Raw genomic sequence first — 27619 nt, 5'->3', positions numbered from 1 at the left:
ATCAAATAAGTACTGTCCTACTAGTCTGCTAAAGTTGTCTTTTTTGGTTGTGGTGTTGCCCAGGTTGCAAGCATGTGGTCTGGAAGGGTTCAGCGCTGGCAGCGCTTCACTGCGGACGACCGCCAGAGCCTCCCATCATCTACGGGAGCCCGGCCAACATCGGTAAAGAACACCTGTGGTTCTGTTCCATTCAAAATAGCGTTCACTGAGACTCACTGATTGTATACCGTGAACCCCTGCTTATCATGGGGGATACATTCCACACCCACCCGCAATAGGTGAAAATCTACAGTATACTGTATGAGGCCTGTCAGCAAAGTTCCAGGACTGCTGTCATAAAATATATATATCAAATGGTTGGAACAGCCTTTAAACATATACTTTGCAGCAGACTGTTTTTGCTCATCACAGTCAGTTTTGCATGCGTCACCTGGTGTGCGGCGGGCTTAAAAAAAACAAGCAAACAAACAAAAAAACAAAATCTCTTGTAGAGTTAATCCTTTAGGTGCTTACTGTGCTGAAATTTAATGAGATTTGTCACGCATGGTGATGCTTTGAACTGCAGCTTTTGTTTGACACGGTGCTCTTAAAACTGCCTGTATGCTAAATGTAACCCTTTTATAGTTTGCGCGAGGTCCAGACAAATGTTTAAACCTTGGCTGAAGTCTTGTGTCCTCATATTATGTGTGTCTGTACTCTCTGTCCCAGTTGAAACGAGCCACGGTCGGCGGCTGAATGGTTTTTACCGCCTGCGCCAGTTAGTGCCAACCGCAGTGTATCAACACATGAAGATGCATAAGAGAATCCTGGGACATCTGTCCTCAGTCTACTGCGTCACCTTCGACAGGACCGGACGACGCATATTCACCGTAAGTGTGTGCGTGTAGTTGTAGTTGTGAAAGGTACCAAAATAACAAATGTATACAGTGCCACTTTTGGCAACTTTGCTCTTTTGTTGTTCCGTTGTGAAGGGTACTCAAGTAGCGGATTCATACCGTAACACTATTCGAAACCTTGAGTATTTAGCGTTTCATCGCTCAAAATTGTTGAGGGTACCAAAATACAGTAATAGATGTCAAAGGTTGTGAAGCGTACCAAGATAACAGCACGTGTGCGTGTGTGTGTGTACTGTAGTTCATGGAAAGTAATGGTTTGGCTCCCCCGTTATTGTCTGAATGAACCGTTTATCCATCATTGTTGTCTTCTGATTGTCTGACTTTATTTAAGGTTTGCGTGACAAACGCTGGCTGCTTCCATTTGCAGCTCTCCCGTCTTAAAATGTCTAAAAACGGCTGCTGAGCAGCAAGGAGGGAGGGGTGGTCAGGGTGGTCGGGGGTCTACTAGATTGACTCCACTCTTATCTCTCGTTTGCGTTTGTAGATTTCCTGGGCTCGCTCACATGCGCCGTCTCTTTCCTCTCCTCCCGTGTGGCCATTCCTTTGTTCCGTTCCCTAACACCGCCCGCCTTTCTCTTTTTTTTCCCGCTTTTCCTCCTCACAACTGGAGAGTAAGTGTTTCCTCACAGGCGCCTGCTGGATAAATGCCAGAATTAACATTCATCCTCCGTCTCCCTCACTTCACCCCCCTGCCCCCCTCCTGCTTGCAGTCTCCTTTGATAATCATATTTATATTGTTTTACCTTGTGATTGACATGTTGATTATTTTTCCTTGACTGTTTGGTTTAACTGTTTGGTTTAAGGAGCCGTAAGCTATTGATGCTCTTTAACAATTACCTTAATACAGTGGTGCCTTGAGATTTGAGTGACCTGACTGATGAGTGTTTTGAGATAGGCTTTTATGTATTTATTTATTTGCTGCTTTGACTTGTGAGTGCAGAGTTGACTCACTTAACAATGAGCAGCATTTTAGTGAACGTTTCTTGAAAAGAAAAGGCTTCAAGCTATTTAATGCCACTCCCAGTTGGTTTGCTGTCAAGCTAAACATAAAACAAAGAGAGTTATAAGTTGAGCATGTCAAACAACTAATCAACTTTGCCTTAGAAATGCACCCGCTAACTTAATGCTAACTCATAATGGAAAATGCCATAGACATGATAACGATTAGCGTCAGTAGTCATGGTGATATAACTTGTTAGGGAATATTTGACCACAGACGGTGAAGCAACACATGTAGACAGACAATATCACAGTACTCGCAGGTGTAATTTCTTTATCCTTTGCAAAGAAAGACTAAAATTTTTGCAACATATTAAGTCAATGAGAGTAGTGGTGACTTTTCTTTGTTTGTCTGTATGATTGTGTGATACTGCCCCCTGGTGGCCAAGGCGGGCACACCAAAAGGAGCAGCACAATTAATTGAATTCAATCATGATATACCAACGGTTTAATTCTTTACATTCTATTTAATTGTTATTACAATATGGTTTTATAAAGTGCAATATTATACAGTGCTATTTTCCTTATTAAAATAGACTCGTATCTGAGGGCACCACTGTACGTCTGAAGAGTTGCTCATTAGCACTGGGAAGGTCTTGTGAAGGGTAGCAAAATAACAGACTTGTACCGTACCACATTTTGGCAGCACTACATTTTTGTCAAAATATGTAGACTAGAGGTATCCCCCCAAAAAAACAATAAAACTGTCATATGTATTGAGGTGTACTAATGTAAAGTAATTTTTGGCACCCTATGATTGTTTTGGGGGGGGGGTTCCATCGTCAATATCATTGTACATTGGGTTTTTGAGGTTCAATTGTTTTTTGAGGTTCAATTGTTGTACTACTGTACCACATTTTGTTGGTTCCGTATTCAAAATTTTGTGAAGGCTACCAAAATAACACTACATTAGCGTGCTTCTGTTGTCCAAAGTTTTTTAAGGATACCAAAGAACAGATCGTGACTATTGCAGATTTTGGCATCTTGTGATTTTGGGTTTCCATTGTCAATGTCGTTGTTCTGTTCAACTATCCATACTGTGCCACTTTTTCACACCATAACGTTTTTGTAGATCCATTGTCAAAAGCTGTGAAAGGTGCTAATATTACAGATCTGTGCCATACCACTTTTTGGCACCCTCATATTTTGGTGTTTCCATTGTCAAAAGTTGTGAAGGCTTCCGTACTGCCTTTTCACACCCTGGTATTATTGTGTTTCCTTCTGTTGTTGAGGTTCCGTTGTGTAAAATAAAAATAAAAAAATGTGAAGGTTACCAAAATAACACACCGGTCCTGCACCACTTTTTGCAACATAATGTTATTGTGTTTCCACTCTTTTTTAAAGGATATCAAAGAACAGATCTTTTCCGTAACACTTTTTGGCACCCCAATGTTATTGTGGTTGCTTGAAAAACGGTACCAAAGTACAGCATGTGTTCTGTACCAGTTTTTGGCACCTTTCTGTTTTCGTGAATCCAATTTTAAAAGTTATTCGGGGGGATACGAAAATAAAAAATCCTTACCGTTCCACTTTTTGGCAGTTGGCACCCTGGTGTTATTGTGGTTCCTTCTGCTTCTGTGGTCCTATTGTGTGGGGAAAATTCTGAAAGGTACCAAAATACAGATCCGTAGTAAACGACATTTTGGCACCCACGCGTTCATTTAAAAACAACGTTAAAGTTGGTCTTATTGTATGGAATGCTTCCTCTGGCTTTGTCCTAAGGGCTCTGATGACTGCCTCGTGAAGATCTGGAGCACAGACAACGGCTGTCTGCTAGCAACGTTGCGTGGGCACGCCGCCGAGATCTCTGACATGGCGGTGAGCTACGAGAACACCATGATTGCCGCCGGCTCGTGCGACAAGACCATCCGCGTGTGGTGCTTGCAGACGTGCGCGCCGCTGGCCGTGCTGGAGGGCCACGCCGCATCCATCACTTCCTTGCAGGTGAGGAGTCCCGAGCTATGAGAGTTCAGTGTCCCACCCCTGTATTGTGGTTCATCGTTCGACAGTGTGCAACCCCCCCTATTACAGTTCATTGTTTGCTTGACAGACACTTCCATGTTAGTGAATTATTTTTGTTTTTTTAAATGCTTCCGCAAGTCCGAATTTACAGTTACGCGCTTTCAGTGTACTACCACGTTGTGCAACATGTCAGACAGCACTGAGGTCTACTGGAAGAGATGCAGCGTAATTAAGAGCAAGTAAAAGAGACAGAGAAGGACACCAACTGTTGTCGTTGTTAATGCGATTTTCATTTAATTTGGAGAACTGTGTGAGCGAGAGTGAGAACAATGGCCAACGAAGACTTTAGTGTGTTTTTATAAGTTGAAATGTGTTTAAACCGTGTGGTGGCGGGGTCAAAATTATTATTATTATTATTTTTAAATGGTGGGTTTGGAACGTATTCCCTGCGATAAACAGGGGTTCACTGTATTTTATGGTGGTTATTATATCAGCTTATTATGATATACTGCTTGTGTTTGCAGTTTTCTCCTCTGTGTAGTGGCTCCAAGCGCTACCTGTCCTCCACGGGCGCCGACGGCACCATCTGTTTCTGGCAGTGGGACGCACGTACACTCAAGTTCGGGTGAGACACAGATGCCACTGTAATGAGTGTTCTTACATTTTCTTTAATGTATATAAATAATAATGTTATTATGAACAAATGGCCAATACAGTACAGTGGAATCTCCAAAGATGAACGCAATTTGACATTTTTCCCCTCGGAAATAATGTGAATAAAATGAATTCATCTCCTTTATTAAAACCTCCTTGTTATGTTGCGGGTCAATTTGAACCTTTTAAAGTTTAAAACTCAAGGGAAAAGAAATAATAATAAAAATAGAATAAAACTTCTGCTGGCCTTTTTCTTTTTCTGTTTCTATTCTCTATATTTTAAAATATCTTTGAATTCACATGGTATATTAAGTATGAAAGTAAATATTTCCCACTTCTCAAAGAGTGGAGTCACAATGTGCACTGTTAAAATACCCAAAAATATAGTCACAAACATACAGTTAAAACAATCCAAATAATAAATAATCTCTCAATAATCAAGTCTTAAAAAGACAGAGACAATATTGACTAAATTGATGCTCCAATATTCACAGAAAAAAAGTTTTATTCAAAAAAATATGAAAACACTAGTAGTCAAACTGCAGTGGATCACATTGACCCATGAACATTTTTGGGCTACCAAAGAAACAATGTAACAGGAGGCAATATTTTAAGTTACAATATAACATTTACAACTCTGAAGCAATTCCACAGAGAAGATAAACGCTCGTCCTTTGACATCTAACAGAAACGGAGAGGAATCAGGAAGGTGTTTGATTACATCCCTTAGTGTTGCTTTATAGGTATTGCCACATAGTAATAATTCATTGTATCACTCATATTAAGTTCCATTTCCTGTTCCATGGTTGTCATGGCACTTTTCCCTCCTTTGCCATCACTGGTGGTGCTGTCTTTGATGACATCATCTTTTCCCTTGCACCCAGTCAGAGGCCTAGTAAGTTCACTGAGCGTTCCAGACCCGGCGTCCAGATGATGTGCTCCTCCTTCAGTGCAGGTGAAAACAACTGTTTAATCTCAAACTTGTTTGTTTACAAACTACACCATTTGTACACCAGGAGATGACTTTAAAATACCAAATTGAATAGAAGAGTGCTTTTTTTTTTCATAAAACTACAGCATTTGTACACCATGAGATGACTTTAAAATACCAAATTGAATAGAATAATTTTTTTTTCATACAGGTGGGATGTTCCTGGCGACAGGAAGCACGGATCACATCATCAGGGTGTACTACTTTGGCTCAGGACAACCAGAGAAGATCTCAGAACTGGAGTCCCATACAGTCAGTAAAACCAGTGGGCATTTAGACTCATTTTAGTTCCTATAGCCGATTGTGTCAGGCATCTGTTAGGAGTGAAGTGTTTATAAGTGGGAGGCAAACGAGTAAAGCTATCACGTGGCATCTTAAAAATAAAAATAGGGATAGAATAGAATAGAAAGCCTTTGTTGTCATTGTATGCTACAAATACAGTACAACAGAATTGGGGTCCAACTCCAAGTTTTCCCATCAAAAATGGGGAATAGAAACAAATTAAAAAAAAAAAAAACTATATTACATAAAACTAAAAGATGTACCAAATAAATAATTGTAAGGCACAGTGAAATAATGTTATGTAGAAACAAAGGGAGGACTACTTTATATTGGAGTTGTGGTCATTATGTGTTCAAGTAGTACAGAATTGGGGTGCAGTGTCTATTATTGCAGATGCCACTTTGTAGTGAAATACCATAATTTGGAAAGATGTCTTACTCACACTGGTTCCATATTTTTTGTCAACCAGGACAAAGTTGACAGCATCCAGTTCTCACACTGCAGTGATCGGTAAGTTTGTGTGTCTGCTTGTGTGGCAAGTGAGTTATTGTTATTTTTTTTGTAGCACATTTACTGCAGTTTGTTGTTATGGAAGCCGTGGGTAACTAACTGACTTGTCAGCAGGAATGCCTCCTTCACTCATTGGCTTATACATGAACTGGATACACATTAGTTGTTGGATGTGAGGTGTTGTTTACTTAAGAGTTTTTGTGTTACTTTAGCAACTGCATGAACGTGTGTGTGTTTTTTAAGGTTTGTGAGCGGTAGCAGGGACGGCACAGCGCGCATCTGGCAGCTGCACCCTCAAGGCTGGAGGAGCATTCTACTGGATATGCAGACCAAATTACCAGGGTATGTGTAGTGTACTGTGAACCCCCGTTTATTCGAACTGCCGTTAATTCTAAATTATATACGTAGACTAACATAAATTGATTACATTGCATGTATTGTTTGTAAAATAACAATATGGGGCTTCTCAGAAAGTACAACCCCCCAGCGCTGGAAGACAAGGTGACCAAGCTGAAGGTCACCATGGTGGCGTGGGACCGCCACGACAGCATGGTGATCACCGCAGCCAACAACCTGACACTGAAGGTGTGGAACTCCATCAGCGGGAACCTGGTTCATGTCCTGATGGTACGTATGACTCTTCAAACCATAATGACACAACTCCTGTTTCTTTTCAGGCATGCCTACCAAATTTCATGTTGATCCGTTAAACTCACTTCGGGGGTTGGATTTTCAAACTCGGCTTACTAGTATTATGTTTTATGGCGAGTCAACAAATTTCGTAGCCTTGCTTTGCCCACACAAAATGACCCAGACTTAAAATTTCGGCAAATTAGTCTCACCCATCTGTTTCACATACAAGCTTCAAATTTGGTGGCAATCGGACAAAATCTCAAGGAGGAATTAATTTTTGAAGCAACCCTAGAAATGGCCAAATTGTTCCTAAAATGGCTGCTTCAAAGCAAAATGGCAAACTTTCTGTGTCTTTATGGGTGTGTCTTCTTGAGACCTTGATGTGGGTCTACTCATCATAAACATGCATACCAAACTCCATGTTGCCAAGTTAAACTCGTTTCAGGGGCTCAATTGGTAAAACATTTCAGATTTTGTAGGACTGATGAGTGTTGAGCCTCAAATTGTTAGCTTCAAACCAAATTGTCAGAATTCCTGTCTTTCCGGAATGCCCTTTTGAGACTTTTTTTTTTTGTGGGCCTACTCATGATCTCATGATAGACATGCATATCACATTTCATGTTGCTCAGTAAAACTGTCTGCGAGGGCTGAATTAACTAATTAACAACAGTGCATAGTCGACCCAGTACATTTACAGAAGGTGCTTTCAAATTGTAACCGACACTGCTAAAAATGTTCCAGTGCGACGACGCCTTCAAGGACACAGCGCGATGTAGCAATGTCTAAACTCATTCTGGACGTTTCATCTGGACAGGGTCATGAGGACGAGGTGTTCGTCCTGGAGCCCCACCCCTTCGACCCCCGCATCCTCTTCTCGGCGGGGCATGACGGCAATTGTATCGTGTGGGACCTGGCCAGAGGCCTTAAGATCCGCTCCTACTTCAACATGGTGAGCTGGCACTGACAAAAAAAATGATCTGCATTTCTTCCTCTTCTTCATCCTACGCACACGTGAGGCAGAAGTTTTACTTCAATTTCGGCGTCTGGACTGCATGAATAAATGAATACACTTAGCAACAAAATGCACACTGGCTCCTAACAAACCGTCGCTCCAGCTGCTAGTTAAAATTTATTTCAAAATTGATAGTAAGAGTCGTAAAATATTTTGTCTTAATATCGACTAAAGTAAAAGTAAACCAATTTAAGATATACAGTAGATATGAGTTTAATTTGTAACTCAAATCCTTGGAATTTAAAACACTCCTATTTTATGTCATCTTTCCCCATTGAAATGAATGGAATTACCAAAAATCAATTCCTGCGCCCTCCCCAAAAAATGTTGTAATGTTTTTAATATGAAAAAAGAGCATATTTTACTTTATTAAAACATAGAAAATGACAATGAAATATAATATAAAGAATTTAACTGTTTTTGTCACATTTTCCCTTCAATTCAATGGAGATTGTGCTGCTCCTTCTGGTGTGTGTGCGCCTTGGCCACCTGGGGGCAGTATAACAGAGAAATAGTGTTTTGAATTATCTGTTAGCATTAAGCTAAGCTGACTTCTAAGGCTAAGCTATGTGGTTGTTTTAAATACGCAAGGTGTAATTCTCTTTTCATATTTAATTTGACAGTAAACTTCAACTAAGTGAGGCCTGAAGCCTCTTTTGGGAAGAATTGTTGATAATCTGCCAATCTGCAGATTGTTGAGAAGTGAGTTGAGTTGCGTTCGCAGCCACCATACAGTGCTCATATGTCAAATTTGCCTGCAAGTCAAAGCAAAAAAAATTTGGCCGAACAACGCCTCTTATTTTGAAGACCTAAGTCTGGTCTCTCCATGCCAAACCATGCAAGTGAAGCTGAAAGTCACAACACCGTTTATGACACACTCTTAGGTCATTGAGGTGTACCTAATAAACAGGTGTCTACATTTCCCCAGATCGAGGGTCAGGGGCATGGGGCGTTGTTTGACTGCAAGTGTAGCCCAGACGGTCAACACTTTGCTGCCACCGACTCCCACGGTCACCTGCTCATCTTCGGCTTCGGATCCAGCAGCAAGTACGACAAGGTGAGGTCAAGCGCGCGGACATGCACATGTGTAATGAAGTCATCGGATTTATTGAAACTGTTCTGCTGTATTCAAGATCGCCGACCAAATGTTCTTCCACACCGACTATCGGCCGCTGATCCGCGATGCCAACAACTACGTGCTGGACGAGCAGACCCAGCAGGCGCCTCACCTCATGCCTCCTCCCTTCCTGGTGGACGTGGACGGCAACCCCCATCCACCCCGATACCAACGGCTGGTGCCCGGCCGGGAGGGCTGCCGGGACGAGCAGCTCATCCCACAAATGGGCGTAACCTCCTCAGGTACGAGTGTGATGTCGTCAACCCTCCTTTTTTTGTTGGATTTTGTTCTTTAATCTGGCCCACAGACCATTTACGTTAAGATCATTTATTTGACAAACAAGACTTTCCAGTTAGACTGAAAGATATCATTGTTATCATCTGCTAACACAAGAACGTTATTTGTCTTTAATGTACTTAACGAGATTCCTTTAGGGGAACAACTACACTTTGTTAATTAACAAGCCACTTAATGCTACTTACTGACTGCTCATAATTAAGAGATAATTAAAAAGGTGAAGGGCTACTGTAACAGACGCCGGAGTTAGCCCGTGTATTCATTCTCACTTATTTATTTTTTTGGGTCTGTTTACCAGGCTTGAACCAAGTGGTCAGCGAGCAGGCGGTGGACGGCCCTAGTCCTCTGGACACTATGATCCAGAGATTACAGCAGGAGCAGGACCAGAGGCTGGGTTCCAACGAGACACCTGCTGCTGCTGTTACTGCGAGCTCCCGAGTCGGTAGAGGTATTTATTCTTTGTGACTTATATCTGAGGCTTAGTAAATTAGCAACATTATTCACTTTTTCATGGAAATAAGCAGCATTCATTTCCCGCGTTGGCCCGGTTGGTGGCACACTGCAAATGATGGCATGGCAATGACGCATGTCCTTCAAAACATAGTAAAAATGTTGTAGAATCACATATAAGGGCCATACCACGCATTACCTATGTCATCACAAATGTAATATACTGGTTCTCTTGCCATTTTATCCTTCAGCGTCTGTGGGTTCTCCGTCAGAGGTGCCCTCACCACCTAACGTGGGCCTCCGTCGCAGCGGGCAGATCGAGGGCGTGCGGCAGATGCACAGCAATGCTCCGCGCAGCCAGATGGCCACTGAGGGAGACCTGGTAGCATGGAGCCGCCGGGTGCTGGTGCCTGAGCTGGAGGACGCCTCAGTCAGGTAAGGCACAACAACAACGCAACACACAATAAGTCCAATACAGACAAATTATACTTTTAAAGTGCAAAATAGCAATTGAAGTTCACTTCAGTTATATCAATATTGGATCGGGACACGTCTTTTTTTAAAGATAGTTTTACCCTTCCCACACCCTTTAAACACTTTTGAACTTATTAAAACACACTTAAAGGTATTAAAAGGAACGTTCTAAAGTATCCTGTACTCACGTTTGAATAAAATGGGCGACTATTGTACAAAATCACTTTGAGGAAATTAAAAGAAGACCCTCTCGCTCGCAGTTCTCCAAATAAGAGGCAATACCTGCTTCAAAATGTTTATTTGTAACTCCCAGTTGAAGTCTTTGGCATAGCGTGGTACTACATTGAAGATGATGAAATTCGGACTTTCCTTGTATACTATAAAAACACATGAAATATGGTATCTTAAAAGTCAGCGCTTTAGTGGGGGCAGGAAAAATGAACCACAATATAGCGGGAATCACTGTACAATTTTTTGTTACTGTGGATTCTTTGTGTGCTGACTGTGTGTGTGTGTGTCTGTGTTGATCGTGAAGGAAACAGGTGAACTGGCGAGAGGCTAAAGGGGAGGAGGAGATCAACATTTACCAGTCGGAACGCCGGAGACGCACCATCCACTCCCTGCCCAAGGAGAGCAGAGTAAGACTTTTAACACATTAGCATACAAAACCTTCTTTTACTTTCACTTTTATAGACAAACGGTATAATGGCACTGTGTAGAGCACAGACCTCTGCCAAAGGTACAAAATTGTACGCCTTCATATTTACTCACTGGTGAAAAAAAAATTATACAAATACGTATTATATATTTTGTTAATATTTTTCTGAACAGAGCAGTTGAGTAAATAAACCCCGAAATAGGGTATATTAAAAAAAGAGTTGTTCATGTTTGTAAATGGCAATGGTTTCTTCATTCCTGTTGTGCTATTGAGTATATACTGTTTTGAACATCTATCGGCATGCCTAATGAAGATGTATAAGAAAGGTCTAATATTGATAATTACTGCATTATTCACTGAGCTCTGAAAGAAAATGTTAATAAGTATGTAATTTATGTTTGATTCATATCCACACCAAAATGTAGTGGGCTCTTTATCTTTAACCAATCCCCCCAGCCCCACGCACATATCCTTCAAGCGGCCCGCCCTTTTTGTTTCAACAATTCCTCTCAAAATGGCTTCCCTCTTGCTGTGGACTTTCCAAAAGCAACACCTGCTCTGTAATGGTTTTAAAAAATGGAGGAACATGTCTGGATCCAATATAACAAAAAAATCTCCTTGGTGGAGATAATAAGATGCGACAAACTCACCTTGGTCAAGGTCTACCTTGCCTCATTTTTCCTGACCTGATTATTGTCCCGCTAATGGTTTTTTAATGGACTCAGTCCCGATGGCTTCAGTCTTTACTAATTCCTGGCTCACAGGTTCATCCAACTTCAGAGAGCGTGGCTGATGAGGGGAGGCGGAGTCAGGGTAACCACGGTTACCAGACCCGAGCAGCTGTGGAGGAGACGAGCCGGCAGAGCGCCGAGGCAGCTGACGATGATGACAGCATCTCGGAGGTAGAACATACTAAACATTTGCTCTATTGAAGATTTCCTTAAATAGAGCCGCTTGAGTTTGAGTATTTGCCGAGTCCCGATCTGACACTTTGGCTATGCTTTAAGAAGAAAAAAAGAGTGCGCATCTAAATTGGTTCAACTGTCTACCATTTTTTTTTATTCAACTAAAGGTATCAAATTTGTGTGTTATCAGGGCGAGACGGAGGTGCGGCAGATCAACGGACACTCGTCAGAAGAGGAGAAGGATGAGGAGCAAAAAGAGCCATGGCCTGATGATCACAGCAGTTCAAGGTTTGGCTGGGCGTTATGGCCATCAGATTAAATCAGATTATTATTTTTTTAACCCCTTTGCTGATAGAGAAAGCAAATGACAATGACTTTATAATTTGGTCCCTCCCCTACATGGATTTTCTATATTTCTCCTGATACCAAAGCATTCACTTGCATCAACTTCCGTAGAAATAATAATATATATACATATATATATATATATATATATATATATTTTTTTTTTTTTTTTTACAGAAAACAAAAATAATTGTGCTTCCTCTTGGAAAATATTCACGTTTGTCAAAACAAAAATCACAATCCTTAACAACTTAACATTTGTAAATTGTACATGATAAAATGAGCCGAAAAACGTAATTGCTTCACTGGTCTTTTGGTAAGAGTGTAACTAACGATGAGTAACGCTAATGATCAGCCCCAGTTCAAGGTCAGCGCACATTTGTCACCGTGACTGTCCATTGCCACTGTAATGTATGTAAATGAGGACACAAACTCCATCTTGACATTGTCGTCTTCTCCGCACAGTGACTACTCAAGCGATTACTCAGACTGGACGGCCGACGCAGGCATCAACCTGGAGCCGCCCAAGAAAAGCGTGAAGGTGAAGAAGAAGAGCAGCAGCTCGGAAGAAGATGGAGACAAAAAGCGAGATCCCAAGAAAGAACGCAAGAAGGACAAAGCCGACAAGGACTGCACGCTACCAAAGAAGAAGAAGCCAAAGGAGAAGAGGAAGGTTTGTCATCTTCAAAAAAAAAAAAAGAAAGAAGTCTGATTTGTGAGAAAATCATATGTGTTATCTGCCAGAGAGCAGAGTTGCAGGACCAAGGGCTAACTTTGGAGGAGTGGCTTCCCTCTTCCTGGATCACAGACCTGCTTCCCAGGAGGTGTCCTTATATTCCACAGATGGGAGACGAGGTACATTAAGATAAGATTCTGCTGTTACAGCAACACACGGCATATTGTTTCAAAAAAATAAAAACAACAATAAATAAATAGAATAAAAATACATAGTAAGAAACTTATAGACGCTGACTTTTTGAACAAAGTTGTTAATTTCTTTCTACAGCAGAAGAAAAAAATATTGCCTACCAGTTTCTTCTTTTCTCAAATACAATTTAACAAGTAATATTTGATTTTTGTCAATGGAAGAAAGCGGGAAGTTTGTGTGGAGAGTTTTTTTTATTTGTTCAACTATGTTTTGGGTGTTTGTCACAAGGCTGTTTTAAGCTTTGACTCGGTTAGCATAACTAGAACAGCTGCACACACCCATACTTCCTCACATACTGGGTGTTTATTTACTCAACCACAGAGAGTACCATACCTTTATTTGTACAAATGCTTATATAAGTAATAATTAGTTTTTCTTGTAAAGGTGTTTTTTGGGCGTGAGGCCTTTAATTCTTCAGTTGCAGGTGCATTGGATGTTTGTCACTGAACTCTATATTTAGCTAGTTTGCGCAGCTGCTAATATTAGCGTTGAGCCCATTAGCGTTTCCTCAAATAGTCACTTTGGGATGTTAAAGGAACTGAATAGGGTACTGGGCATGTAATAGTGATGGGGAGAGGAGGAATACATTTGTATTTTGTACAAATGTAAACCTTTCTGTACTCTGGAGCTACATGAAAAATTTATTTTCTCCTTATGGCAAAAAAACGGGGGCATTGTTTCAGGATAATAAAACGGCTTGTTTTGACATCTCGTGTAATGCTGTGTGCGTGCAGTTGTACTACTTCCGTCAGGGCCACGAAGCATATGTGGAGATGGCAAAACAAAAGAAGATTTACAGCATCAATCCTAAGAAGCAACCCTGGCACAAGATGGAGCTGCGGGTAAGAGAATTCTATTACTTTGAAACAGTTGTCTCAGAAAAAATAATAAAATAATTATCCTGCCCTTTGTAAAAGAGAGGCAATGAATGTTTGTGGCTGCTGCAATGTTCACTCCTAACAATTTGGGTCCATGATGTATTCATATCGTCAGTAGTGGGTTTGTACTGCTGTGTGTGCTACATGTGAGAGGTCGTCAATTACAAAACAAGCAAAATATTTTAACACCACCAACTAAAACATGCAGTTTATTGGGATTCTAGAAATTATATCTCACTCGGATGCTTTTAGCCTTTCCATAGCCTAAAGCGGATCTGAATGATTCAACTTTCTGTGGACCATGCCGGGGTTGGGGATAATGTGTTAAAGTAACAGGACTGAGCGTAAACTTAGGGACACAAAAAAATCAATTCAAATTGTAATACGATAAAGAGTAACACAAATATGTAAAAAATATAACATTTCGAAAGGATTTGAATATCATTTAAAGTAATTTTAGGAGGCGGGGACAGGTAACGTTTGCTATTTTTCCTGCTATTGTTCAAGTTAGTTTAAATTAATCTTTTAAATTATAGTGATTAAATATGCAATCAAATCAATATACAGGACTTATTGTATTTTACAGTTCATTTAATTGTGCATTTCTACATTTTATTTCCTGGGGATTTTAAAATAGTTACTTTTTAATCAATTCAATGCAATTGGCTGGCCACCAGTTCAGGGTTTACCCCGCCTCCTGCCCGATGATAGCTGGGATAGGCTCCAGCACTCCCGTGACCCTTTTGAGGATAAGCGACTCAGAAAATGGGTGGATGGACTTTTTAATCATCCCGGTTTTACTCATCAGATCATTAAAATAATGTGTGTGTGTTTTTTGTGTTTGTGCGTGTCAGGAGCAGGAACTGATGAAGATTGTGGGGATAAAATACGAAGTGGGCTTGCCCACGTTATGCTGCCTCAAACTGGCCTTCCTGGACCCGGACACCGGCAAACTGACTGGAGGATCCTTCTCCATGAAGTAAAGATCCCAAGCCGCCCTCCTAATTATTTTTATTTATTTATTTATTTATAATTGGCACGGTGAACGACTGGTTAGCACAACTGCTTCAAAATTCTGCAGTTGTGGGTTTTTGAATCTTGTGTGTGGTTTGCATGTTCTCCCCGTGCTTGCGTGGTTTTCTGCAGGTTCTCTGGCTCCCTCCCACGTTCCAAAAACATGCACGTTAGGGTCATTGAAGACTCTAAATTGTCCATAGGTGTAAATGTGAGTGTGAATGGTTGTTTGTCTATATGTGCTCCGTGGTTGGCTGGCAACCAGTCCAGGGTATACCCTGCCTCTCACCCAAAGTCAGCTGGGATAGTCCCGGTCACCCACCACGACCCATTTGAAGATAAGCGGTATAAAAAAAAATGGATCAATCTACAGATTTTTTTTTTTTTTTTTTTTTTTTTTTTTTTTTTAAATATATATATATATAAATAAAGGCGGCCCTGATACTTTTGTGTCACAGGTACCACGACATGCCAGATGTCATTGACTTCCTGGTGCTGCGGCAGCAGTTTGACAACGCGAGGAAGAGACAGTGGACTATAGGTAGGGTATCAACATGCAGGTTTGTTGTCGTAAAGCGGATACACTTAATGCGTGAGCTCCTGTGTGCAGGCGACAGGTTTCGCTCGGTGATCGACGATGCTTGGTGGTTCGGCACCATCGAGAGTCACGAGCCGTACCAGCCGCAGTACCCCGACAGCTTGTTTCTATGCTACAACGTCTGGTAACATCGCACAAACATTTTAGTCCTGTTGTGTATGATGTTGGAGAGAATGTTTATGCAGCGTGGTGGTCTAGTGCAGTGATTGTCAACTGGTGGGTCGGGACCCATTTTTACTATTTTAATAACTAGTTTTTCACCTAGTGGTTGGCAGCGGTTACATACTTACCTTATTTCAATGATTTATAATAAATTGATAATGTAAGAATGCGATTGCAATATTTAAATACTGACTTGCCTATATTCTTAAAATATGCAGTTAATCCTTGCCGTTCAAAGGTCTCAAAAATGCTATGGACACAAAATGTGCTTTCTTTTTTTGTAAATCGTTGTTAAATTTGCCATATTTATAATTTGTATAATAATGTATATATATTTGTATAACTTGTACATTGACCACATTTAACAAAAGCTATTGTTGTCCATCTGAAAAAGGATATATATACATGATGTGAAACGGCACATTGAATGAGATACATCCGAAGAAAATACATTTTAAAACTAGCATTTTGAATGTTAGAAGGAAAATCCTGATGCTAAAACTTTTTCTCTGGTTCCAGCTGGGATAACGGCGACACAGAGAAGATGAGTCCATGGGATATGGAGCTCATTCCTGATGAGGGTGAGTCTTTGAAACACACAATAAACATCTTGTAAGTCCCACTTGTCCAGCGTGCGTCTTTTCTTCCTCAGCTTCTTTCCCTGACGAGTTGGGCACAAGTGTCCCGCTCACGGAGGAGGAGCACCGCGATCTCCTGTACGTGCCGCTGGATGGCGAATGGGGATGCCGCACGCGTGCAGACGAGTGCGAGCGCATCATCAAAGCCATTGACCAGCTCTGCACACTGGGTAGGACATCATCGTCATCATGGTTCCTGTCCCGCCTTGCCTCATTCCAGTTTCGTCATGCAAAACAAAGCTGCTTCTTGTAACATGAGTCAAAATGTTGAGGTCATCGGCATGATAGAATGGCCCCATTGTTGCTTCATCTCTGTGTGATTTACAGTGATCCTCTGTTTATCACAGGGATATGTTCCAGGTTTGTAATAGGTGAAAATCCGCTGTATAGAGACCATACAAAAAACGTTTTCAAACTGTTTTACTACTCCCATACGCTTTAAAAAGTGTGTTTTAATAAGTTTAAATTGTAAAGTATTCCTGAGCACCTGTCCTCCCTCTGTCAAGAAATCAGAGAATATCGTTTAACATCACTTTGAGAAACAAAAAGAAGATTCTTGCTCACACAGTTCTCCAAATAAGAGACAAAGTATGTAACCATCAAGCTGTTTATTATTCACCTCTGGTTGAAGTTTACTATAAAACTGACATTAAACTAAAAAGATTTAAACATTGGATATTTGAACACCAAAAATTTAAAATCTGCTAGCTTAATGTTAACATACGAAAAAATGCCATGGACGGCAGGCGGGCTAATGGCATGTTGCGGCACAACGTTGTACTAAAGGGCGGCTGTGGGTCAGTAGGTCGAGCAGGTCGTCCAGTGACCGAAGGGTAACTGGTTCGAATCTCGCCTAAGACTGTCCGCATGTCGAAGTGTCCATGGGCAAGACGCTAATTTGCTCCCAGTTTGCCTGGCAGCGCCTTTCATGACGTATGAATGTGTGTGCGAGTGGGTGAATGTGAGGCTGTAGATAAAGCGCTATATAAGTGCAGTCCATTTACTACACTGAAGCCGCACAACTGTAAAATGCGAACTTGCCTGTATACTGTAAAAACCCATTAAAACTATCACTTTAAAATACTGCAATATAGGTGGCAGGGCGAACCATGAACTGCGTTATAACGGGAAACAGTGTAATGTCACATTACACCGTTTCTTTTGTACAGCCTTTCCTTTCCCTGAAAACTGCTGCAATTCCTCCCTCTCATGACTTTTCGCTGTAACTGCCTTACAAAGGCCGGCTCTCGAAATCCTTCTCTCTCCTATCCTCTCATATAGGCTGGATTTACACTGTAGCTGTAACTGCCCAATTCCAATTTAATGCCTCTATCCATATATTTTTTTTCAACTGTCTCAAATTGTCACAGGCACAAGACTTATCAATGTAGTATGTAGTTGAACACAAACTACTGTTTATTTTCAGACATCGCGGCACCGTTTGCTTTCCCAGTGGACCTTCAAGCGTACCCCACCTACTGCACGGTGGTGGCTTACATCACGGACCTCAGCACCATACGCCAAAGGCTGGTCAACCGCTTTTACAGGTATCTGAATGTGAGTGCGTGTGTGATAGCATTTATAACTGGATTAATGTGCGTTTGTCCGTTGGCTCATTTTAGGCGACTGTCCTCTCTGATGTGGGAAGTTCGTTACGTGGAGCACAACGCTCAAACGTTTAACGAGCCGGGCTCCTTCATCGTCACCACTGCCAAGTTTGTCTCCGACCTCATGCTGCAGTTCATTAAGTGAGTAGGGTGTCCAACAAACTTCTGTCACAACCCTTCTCGCAAATGATGAATAGTATTTGATTTATTTTGCTGCAGCCCATTAAAAGTACCATGAAATAAGTTACATCTTGCACATAAAATTACAAAGCTCAATCTGTCAGTCACAAAACTCAGAAGAGGAAATCAGACAGTCACTAAGGAAATGACTTATTCATTGTCATTTTATCACTGCGCTGTAGTAAATATTAAATGTTTAAAAACTGTGATTTCTGATGGTTTCGCTCTAAAAATAAAGCCACCAATGCAGGTTTCCACACTTTTTTTCCTTTCTCAGGGACCAAAGTGTGACAGACCTAATGCCACTCTACAAAACTCTGAAGAAGGCCACCTTCTCTGACTCTGAAGATGAGGTGTGAACCTCAAAGCACAGAATAAATACAAATTTAGTATAAGTAGATTAATGTGTTTGTTCTCCATGTAGGATGAGGAGGAGGATGATGAGGACACGAGTACGCCAGGCACCTCCATGCAAAACCACAAGGTCTCCTCTCCTTCTATCTACATCGGTCCTTCTGAAAGTGTAGTGGTAGCTATGTGAAATAATCACTGGATTGACTACAAAATAAATCCATCCATCCATTTTCCACGCCGATTATTGTCACTAGGGTCGCGGGCATGCGGGAGCCTATGTCAGCTGACTGGGTGAGAGGCCGGGTACACCCTGAACTGTTCGCCAGCCAATCGCAGGGCACATATAGACAAACAACAATTCGCACTCACATTCACACCTACAGACAATTTAGTTTTCAATGAACCTACCACGCATGGTTTTGCGATGTGGGAGGAAACCGGAGTACCCGGAGAAAACCCACGCAGGCACAGGGAGAACATGCAAACTCCACGCAGGCGAGGCCGGATTTCAACCCGGGTCCTCAGAACTGTGAGGCAGATGTGGTAGCCATTCGTCCACCATGTCGCCTAAAAAATAAAATAAAATACAAATCTTATCAACCGATTTCAAGGAGTTGACTGCTGTGCTACTATGTCATGCCGGTGGTAGTTGGAGCGCTACGTATTTTTCTGAGGTGGTACTTGATTTAAAAAGTTCGAGCCACTGCGCTACATCATGTCCGAGTGACCTGGTTTCTTATTCTTTGTGATGATGATCTCACGCGCAGGAGCGGCGTCCGACGAGGCGGCGTCTTCGCACACGGCCGCCCTCGTACGACCCTCAAGCGTGGCGAGGACGCTGCAAGGAGCTGCTGGACCTCATCTTTCAGTGCGAGGACTCTGAACCCTTCAGAGAACCCGTGGACCTGCAGGAGTACCCGGTAGGCACAACATGGATGGATACTACAAATACCTTGAGATATATGCGTGTGTGTGTGTGTGTGTGTGTGTGTGTGTGTGTGTATATATATATATATATATATATATATATATATGAGGGCTGGCATGTGCAGATCAAAAATCTAAATATGATATTTATAGATTTTTGTTGTATAAGGATAACAATACAGTGGTGACATGGTAAGAACAAAACATTTCTCGTTTGTCTATCAATGATGGATTGATCAGGAATTGATCGTAGATAAGTGTATCAAATATCTATTTTGTGGTGTTAGTGTGTGTGTATATGGTCATTCATTAGTCATTAACCCACTTGTCCTGCTGTTCCTGTGCCAGGATTACCTCCAGATCGTAGACTCACCAATGGACTTTGGCACGGTCCTCAACACGCTGACTGCAGGCAAGTACCAGACGCCCATCCAGCTCTGCAAGGACGGGCGCCTCATCTTCAGCAACTCCAAAGCATACACGCCCAGTAAGAAGTCCAGGGTGAGAGAAGTACACATGCACGCATGTGTTTTAACCACAAGAAAATTTGCACTCAACAGAATTGTTATGCGTTAACATTTGCTCTCCACATGACAATCAAACATGGAAAATGTGCATCGAATGTATTGTCCTTCCTTGTTGTTCTTTTGTGGGGCTTACTGGCGCATTGGTGGTGCATTAGCGCCACCAACTGATTGGCCTGTAATCAATGTAAATTGATGGTGGCCGAATGTTGTGAAGTTTGCTGGCGTCATCTAGTGGTGGGGGTCTGAAGCGCACCCAGATCTCAAATTTGTGCTCATATCGCAAGACAAAAAATCGGCCAAGTCAGGGCTCAAATCCCAAAAACTCGTAAGTGAAGGCACTCGTATCTTAGCCACTACAGTATAAACGCGGTCCCTATCCTCCCTGAATAATGGGGAACAAAGCTTTTTTTTCAACATTAATATATATGATTAAGATTCCTGATTACATTGTCGCTGGCAGTTTTTGAAGGTATACCACGGCCAAAAAACAAAGATACATTTAGTGCTTGACGTACTGAGCCAGTGATGTTACGCGGCAGAAGAAAAGCAGAATTGAGCCTTGCACGTCGACTACAAAACTGAAAACGGTACATTAAGCGAAACAAGGTTTCTTAAAATGTGTTCGTGAACCGGGGCCATTCAGTAACTGAGGTTCCACTGTAGCTTATGTGTGTGTGTGTTTCTTTCTTCAGATCTACAGCATGAGCCTGAGGCTGTCTGCGCTCTTCGAGGAGCACATGAGCTCCATCCTGGCCGACTACCAGGCCATCCACGGCCTGACGGACAAGCTGACACGACGGACCGCCGAGCGCCAGGCCCGACACGCCACCCCGGACCAGCGACCCACGCGGCACGTCAAGAGGCGACGGCGCAGCGAGTCTCCCCCCAGCAGTCCGGCATCCAGGTACAACTCCAACGCACGGTTGTCCTCTAATTTAAACGACAGTCACGTGACCGGCCATCTGTTCGTAGCCCAGAGAGGAAAAGGCGCGTCTCGTCCCGTGTGACGAGCAGGCGGGAGCCGTCGCCGCCTCCCTCGCGGCCCCCCTCCCTGAGGCAGAACCTTCCCCCGAAGCACACGCCTCCGGTGCTCAACGGGAAGACAGACACGCCGGCAGCGGGACGCACACGCAGCGCCGCAAGACACTTTGCGCTCTCGCCGCCCTCGTCGGCGTCAGCGCACAATGCTAACACTACAGGTAAGCTCGCCTTTTTTTGTTTTTGTTTGGAACATCAGAATTTTCTTTATAATAAAAAATAGATTTAAAAAAAGGACTAAAATTGCAGAAAAACAGCATTTCTTGAATGTTTAAAGATACAATTCTAAAATATATATGTATATATAATTTAAAAAGTATAACAGTTTTTGACATTTTATTTTTGTCCAAATTTAAAAAACACCCCAGATACTTATAGTATCTTTTTATGGTTAGGGAGCCAAGGTCTCCCGCAAATAGCGAAAAAAAAAAAGTTTGGAATTGTCTTCAGTTAAGATGGGTCACTTCAACACAGTTCTTTGGCGCCATCTTGTGGCATCTTTGGGTGTGTCAGAAATAAAAAACAGCAAATGAGCAAATAATGGCTGACGGGTTCTGGAAAAAAACAAATCTGCTTATAGGTTAATTTGCTAGTAGAGAAGCGCAAATAGGTGGGGGAGCCCTGTTCAGTGGACCCGTGCTATTCATGGGCGATAGGGATTGTGAATACCGCATTGGGGGGGGGGAAAAATCAAAAATAGATGAATCCGCGGTTACTGAACCACACGTATGCAGTGGTCCACTGTATACATTTTTAAAACTGACAAAACTTCAAATTTTTTCCCGTCCGAAAATATTTTCGACTTTTTTTTTTGTCTTTTTTTTCCCCAACTTTTTTCCCCAACTATTCTCTAAGTTTTTAATTAGATTTGTTCTGTAAATATAAGGAAGGCGGAAAAATGAAAGTTTCAGAAAGAAAAAATCAGACAAATGTTTAAAAAAAACTATCTTTTTGTTCCCCCAAAAGAGTGTAAACTATTTCCAACACCCAAAAATAAATCAAATAATTCCAAAAATGTTTTCCCCCCCCAAATATAAAAATAAATATTGTATTAATAAACAAATACAAACATGATATTTGCAGAAATCCTATTCTGAAAATGTGTTTTGGGAAAAAAAAAAAAACTTTTTAAAATGATATGTACATGTCTTGATTGTATATCTATCTGTGACTTTTTCTCTCACATAGAGTCGACGCGCTCGCTGAGAACTCACAACTTTGTCTCCGCCTCCACGCCACCCGCAGTAGCCGAGAGGACGACGCCCACTCCGGCCGTGGAAGGTGGGGTGACGGGAAGCACTCGGCGGAAACCGAGGACGCCTGTGAGACGAAGATCAGGTATGTCCGTGTGTGGATCATCTTTGACCGATGAAAAGCAACATTTGTTTTTCTTTATGGCCACTATGGACCAAATTAAACTCTTCAGTCAAGTTACAATTGTAGTTGCTTTTCATTGGATGACGATCATGTGTATTTGAGTGTGTGATTGTCTTAAACACACTTTCTGCGTGTCACATCCCCTCCCAGGGTCTCCTGAAAGTCCCCCTTCCCAGAGCACAGCCCACCTGAACGGCCACGGCGGTCACGTGACCGCCGGAGCGGGAAGGCGGGGCCGTAAATCCAGAGCGGACCTTCCGGCGAGCCCTCCGCCGGACCCCGCGACTCCGGCCAGCCCGTCCAGGAGGCGCGGTCGCCCCCCGGGCAAGAAACGCGGCAGGAAGAGCAAAGCGGATCTCGCTAGCCCCGCCCGTGAGGAAGAGCTCGACCAATCCACAGGCGACGAGGGCGGCGCGGCGGTGACGTCGGACTCTGGCACGCCGAGGAAGAGGGGCCGACCGCGGTCCCTCAGAACTGAGGAGGTAACACCGCCACACCCGCCTCCCCCTCCTCCTCCTCCTACTTCCTTGGAGACCCCCGAACCTTCGCCACTGAGGAGGAGCAGCCGGCGAGCGCACGACGATGTCACGTCCACGCCACGGACGCAAGGAGGCGCTCGGAAGGATGGGCCGGCGGACCACCAGGAGGAGGAGGAGGACGAGGAGGAGGGCGAGAACGGGGCGGGGGGCTCCATGCGTACCCGTAACCAGGGGCGACGCTCAGCCTGGTACGTGGAGGACGACTCTGAGGAGGAGCAGAGGCAGCTGCTCTTTGAGGACTCCTCCATCACCTTCGGAACCTCCTCCAAAGGACGAGTACGCAAGCTGACAGAGAAGGCCAAGGCCAACCTGATTGGCTGGTAGCCCGGCTAGCACACACACACACACACACACACACACAAAAAGCCCTTTTCACGCTGCCCATCAAAGCCGGCTGTTTGCTGCTCGGTTTTCTGTGTGAACGATACCAATGCGGGATTGGGAGTTGATAAAGCTTTGGCAAAAAATACAATTTTCTGAAAAGACTCAAAATTTGGGTTTTTTTTTTTTATCCCAAACATTTCAGAAATACATTTGGGGGGGTTTTCTGAAAAAAGAATTATACATTTGGATGTATTTTTCTTTAAAAACAAAAACAAAACAAAAATCTTGTGGGATAAAATTACTCCAAATTTAAGATTTTTCTTTTTATCAAAACATTTCTTATTTTATTGGTATTGTTTTCAAAGCCCAAAAAATGGAGAGCAGTGTTATTTTCTGAAATGTTTTGGGATTCAAAATAGATACATTTTCAATAATTGAGGAAAAAAAATTAGGATAAAATCTTCCCCAGTCATTTTCATTTTTTTGTTTTGCAAATGAAAATAGGACTAATTTTAAAATTTTCTTCACTGTTAAAATGATTCAAATTACAATTATTTAAAAAAGTTTGAAGAGAAAAGAAAATCTGCAAAGCTATGGATGAAGATAATTTGGCAAGTTAACTGTTCATCAAAAATATCAAAAATATGTATTTTTATATTTTATAGATTAAAAAACTGGAGAAAAGCAAAACTTTATGAAAATGTTTGGAATAAAAATGTACACAATTTTAAATATTTTGTATAAAAAAGGAACAAAATAAGATTTTTTGGGGGGAGAAAAACACCCCAAAATTTTCTACCCCAAAATGTCACATTTTTTGTTTTATAAATGAAAGAAGTTGAAAAATCAATTTTTTGTGTGTGTGTAAAAGTAGTAATATTATTATTATTATTACTAGTAGTAGTATTACTATTATTAATTACTCTTTATTTTATAAATTAAAATAAGAAGCGTAAAAAGAAAAAAATGAGAAGAGAATAAAATCTGAAAATCTGTGGATAAAGATTGAAGTGCTTGGTAAAAAGAAAAATCTAACAATTTGGCGAAAACCTTTTGTTTCTGAAAATGTTGTTTGGATAGAAAAAAAACTCAAACTGTTCCGATTTTTATTTTCTTCACGAAGAGTTCTGTTTCTCATGCGGCAATTTTGCAGAAACGCCGTGTGCAAGGGGCTGCACACGCTCGTTCACCCAGCTGCTGCTAATCGAAACTGTGCCCCCCCTCCCTTCCTCCTCCTCCAATATTGGTCCATGTTGGACCGCCCCCCCTTCTCTTAGTACTGTACTTGAAAGAAAAGCCGCAGGAGGAGCGCTTGCTTTATTGAACTGTACCGACTCCGTTGGGTGGGCGGGGTCAAAGACGCCCACTTGAGTCCAGAACGTTTCCCCTGTCCCCAAACTTTGTTTTTATACACCCTTTGCCCTCTACATTTTTTTTTTTTTTTTTTTTTTCTAACATTTGTACGTGATGCTTTGCCCTCTGCTGGAAGTCTTATGTGTTGCTGTCCAATGAAAAGCATGAAGCTCCATATATTTATGCCCAAAAATTCTAAACCACACATTTTTTTTCCCCAGCTTTTTTACCAAAAATGTTATGATTTTTATTACGATACAAAGAAAACCCTTTGGCCATACAATGCTTTACAGTGGACAACAACAATATGGAAATGTGTGTGTGTGAGGATCATGTCTAGCCAATGATAATCCCATTTTTAATATTTTTTTATCCCGACAATATGAGTGTGTGTGTGCGTGCGTTGTCGCTGTCCAATAAAAAGGAGGTATTTCCAAATTTGGTGATTTAAAGTTTTATCGCCACTCCTCCCAAATTGTTTTAATCATGACATTTTGTGATTTCTGTCTTATCATGCAAAGAAGATGAGATGCATGTTTTTCAATGGACAACAAGACTTATGTGTCCCTGTCCAATGAAATAAATAAATATATATATATATATATATATATATATATATATATATATATATTTTTTTTTTTTTAATTTAAAAAATTTGGGGATTTAAAAAAAACTTTTTCTCAGTAGAGTATTTTGGGGGTGATAAAAAGTGAGTCACCAAATTTGGAGAAGTTTATCCAGAAAAAGCTCACAAAATGTGTATATACAGTACATGCTTTCTATGAGACAAGAGCAACATGGATGCGTGTGCTTCAAAACCAAAATGTTGGTCAGAAGGGTTATATTGTGTTTTATTGCGCGTTAACATGGAGGGAAGAGATGTGTATGTCCTAACTGCATTAGCAATGTGCCTTTATGTGTTTGACGTGTGCGTGCATGTATGTGTGTGCGAGAGAGAGAGGCAGACAAAAGTTGTGTATTTATTAGATCTTGTGACTCATATCACGTAGCCAACGCTATAGCCACATGCACTTATCCACAGCTTCTTCGCGATGCCCTTTTGTAGAGCATACACGCATACACACAGTTTAAAAGCAAATTGGGCCAAATTGGCACGTGTCATATTCGCGGTCAGTGCTGGTGTGCCTTGATGAATCCTGTCAGGACCTTTTTAACGGGTCGTTTAGCTTTCGGGACCAGGCGAGGCTGGATTCTCACCGAACAAAAATGTCCATCCTCCTCTTCCGTTGCTCCCACATTAACGCCATACATGATTTGTCAACTGTGTGTCAGGTTCATGATGTTTCGGACCCACTCGTACAGTGTTAATGTGTACTTCTGATGTTTTGATTGACAGGCCCTGAGAGCGTGTTGATTGATGCATGTTGTGGCCCAAAATGTCACATTACATGATACAAAGTGGAACCTCCAAATTTCCAATTTTTCTATTTCCACATTGGACACTAGGGCTGGTTTATATGGCCGAATTCAATTTGAAAAGCTTTCCCCACCGAAGTAGGCATTCATTTTTCCAGGTTGTTGTAGTAGTATCTGATTAACAGTTCCAATAGATGTGGTTTCAGCACATTCAGCGGACACGCCCACAGCCTTAAAGTGCAGATGCATTTTTTTTTTCTTCACCATGTTGAAGCCTCATTTTATATAATTGCTGATAGTTTTGTAATTAAAATTTGGCAGGGTTGTTAACAACACTGGTATGTCAAATTCATAAGACAGTTTTCAGTTTACAAAGACTTTAAACTTGCTAGTTGCATTTTTGAACAACAGTCGCAAGAGAGGTCGGAAAAGTCGTGCTTTTGTAAACGAGCATAGAATTCAAAATACTTAGTTTTCTTCCTTTTTTTTTTTTTCCTTTTTCAGAAAGAATTTAAATATTTTCAAACAAACCGAAAAAGCTCACAAAATGTCCTAACATTTTCAAAAGAAAAATCTTAAAACATCTGGGGGAAAACATTTTCTCAAAAAACTGTTTTGACAAAGGCAAAACCTCACAAATGCAAGTGCAAATACTTTCCAAATAAACATCTGGGGAAAAAAATTGGATGGCTGGAGGCAAACAAAATTATGTGAATGTTTTGTGGAAGATTAAAAGAGAAAATTTGCTGACTTTGGAGGTTCCACTGTACAGCTGATTAGAAATTCTGTTTCCCTCAAATGTGTCGCTGACCTGATATTAATTCCCATGCTACTTTAGGCTGATTATTAAGCAATCAACTCATTGCTGCTTAAGAATGTTTTTTTTTGTTTTTTTTTTGCAGTGAGACTTACCCCGAACCCCTCCTGCTGTTTCTGCCTAAATGTTATGAATGAGTCATATTTATATTTGAGCCCACCTTTGCAACCGTCCGAACACATTTGAAATGATCTAAAAGGGGCCTTAAAGACATGGAACAGTGGGGAATTAAGTGTGTGTACGTGTGTGTGTGTGTGTGTGTGTGTGTGTGTGTGTCATGTGAGCATTTCCAGTTGTCCAAGAGGGCGCAGCATGAAGGGAGAGGCTTCTGTTTCACACGTCTTTGTTAGTTTGGATACTTTTTTATATGAATCTATTAATAATGAAATCAACATGAAAAGAAGAAGCCTCAAGCTAGAATGTACGTATACGTTTGTGTGTGTGTAGGCAAAGTACTGCTGTCTTGTTAGTTGATACACACAATATTTTAATGAAATAAAACAGTTGTGTTTCTGTATACACTTCTTATTACTTCCTTTCATAACCGTGACATCTGCCATGACCAATGTAAAGTCATTTCATTTATTTTTCATTTCCTGACTTAATTAGCCATTCCCTCAATGTTAACTATGTTGGAATTTCCACTCTTGCCAGCCAAAAGTACATGTGACGTCATGGTGAGCTGTCCTATATTAAATACATTTTAGCGCCACAACTCATGAATTAGTCTTGTGTCGAAAATCAAACAATACCGCGGAAATGGAAAATCATTTTTCTGTATCAGTGCAATGCATCA

General features: G+C 41.5%; 1 protein-coding gene across 1 annotated transcript in view; it reads left to right on the top strand.

Annotated features, from left to right (window-relative positions):
• Nucleotides 1–27340, top strand: part of phip (pleckstrin homology domain interacting protein) — a 34434-nt gene extending 7094 nt beyond the window's left edge. The window contains exons 6-40 of the mRNA XM_061703691.1: nt 64–162; nt 709–869; nt 3618–3839; nt 4382–4482; nt 5396–5466; nt 5654–5754; nt 6254–6294; nt 6538–6636; nt 6765–6921; nt 7742–7876; nt 8868–8996; nt 9073–9298; nt 9652–9801; nt 10055–10238; nt 10813–10915; nt 11700–11837; nt 12031–12128; nt 12651–12858; nt 12930–13040; nt 13848–13955; nt 14846–14970; nt 15464–15546; nt 15616–15727; nt 16285–16346; nt 16418–16573; nt 17830–17950; nt 18026–18151; nt 18468–18543; nt 18615–18674; nt 19312–19464; nt 19820–19972; nt 20691–20902; nt 20971–21197; nt 22225–22374; nt 22564–27340. Of these exons, the coding sequence (XP_061559675.1) occupies nt 64–162; nt 709–869; nt 3618–3839; nt 4382–4482; nt 5396–5466; nt 5654–5754; nt 6254–6294; nt 6538–6636; nt 6765–6921; nt 7742–7876; nt 8868–8996; nt 9073–9298; nt 9652–9801; nt 10055–10238; nt 10813–10915; nt 11700–11837; nt 12031–12128; nt 12651–12858; nt 12930–13040; nt 13848–13955; nt 14846–14970; nt 15464–15546; nt 15616–15727; nt 16285–16346; nt 16418–16573; nt 17830–17950; nt 18026–18151; nt 18468–18543; nt 18615–18674; nt 19312–19464; nt 19820–19972; nt 20691–20902; nt 20971–21197; nt 22225–22374; nt 22564–23276 (5171 nt within the window). The 3' untranslated portion in view covers nt 23277–27340. The remainder of the gene's footprint in view (nt 1–63; nt 163–708; nt 870–3617; nt 3840–4381; nt 4483–5395; nt 5467–5653; nt 5755–6253; nt 6295–6537; nt 6637–6764; nt 6922–7741; nt 7877–8867; nt 8997–9072; nt 9299–9651; nt 9802–10054; nt 10239–10812; nt 10916–11699; nt 11838–12030; nt 12129–12650; nt 12859–12929; nt 13041–13847; nt 13956–14845; nt 14971–15463; nt 15547–15615; nt 15728–16284; nt 16347–16417; nt 16574–17829; nt 17951–18025; nt 18152–18467; nt 18544–18614; nt 18675–19311; nt 19465–19819; nt 19973–20690; nt 20903–20970; nt 21198–22224; nt 22375–22563) is intronic.
• The last annotated feature ends 279 nt before the right edge of the window (nt 27341–27619 follow it).

Source organism: Phycodurus eques, chromosome 18 (genome assembly GCF_024500275.1).
Source record: "Phycodurus eques isolate BA_2022a chromosome 18, UOR_Pequ_1.1, whole genome shotgun sequence".
In the NCBI taxonomy this organism is placed as follows: Eukaryota; Metazoa; Chordata; class Actinopteri; order Syngnathiformes; family Syngnathidae; genus Phycodurus; species Phycodurus eques.
This window is presented reverse-complemented; position numbering and strand designations above follow the sequence as displayed.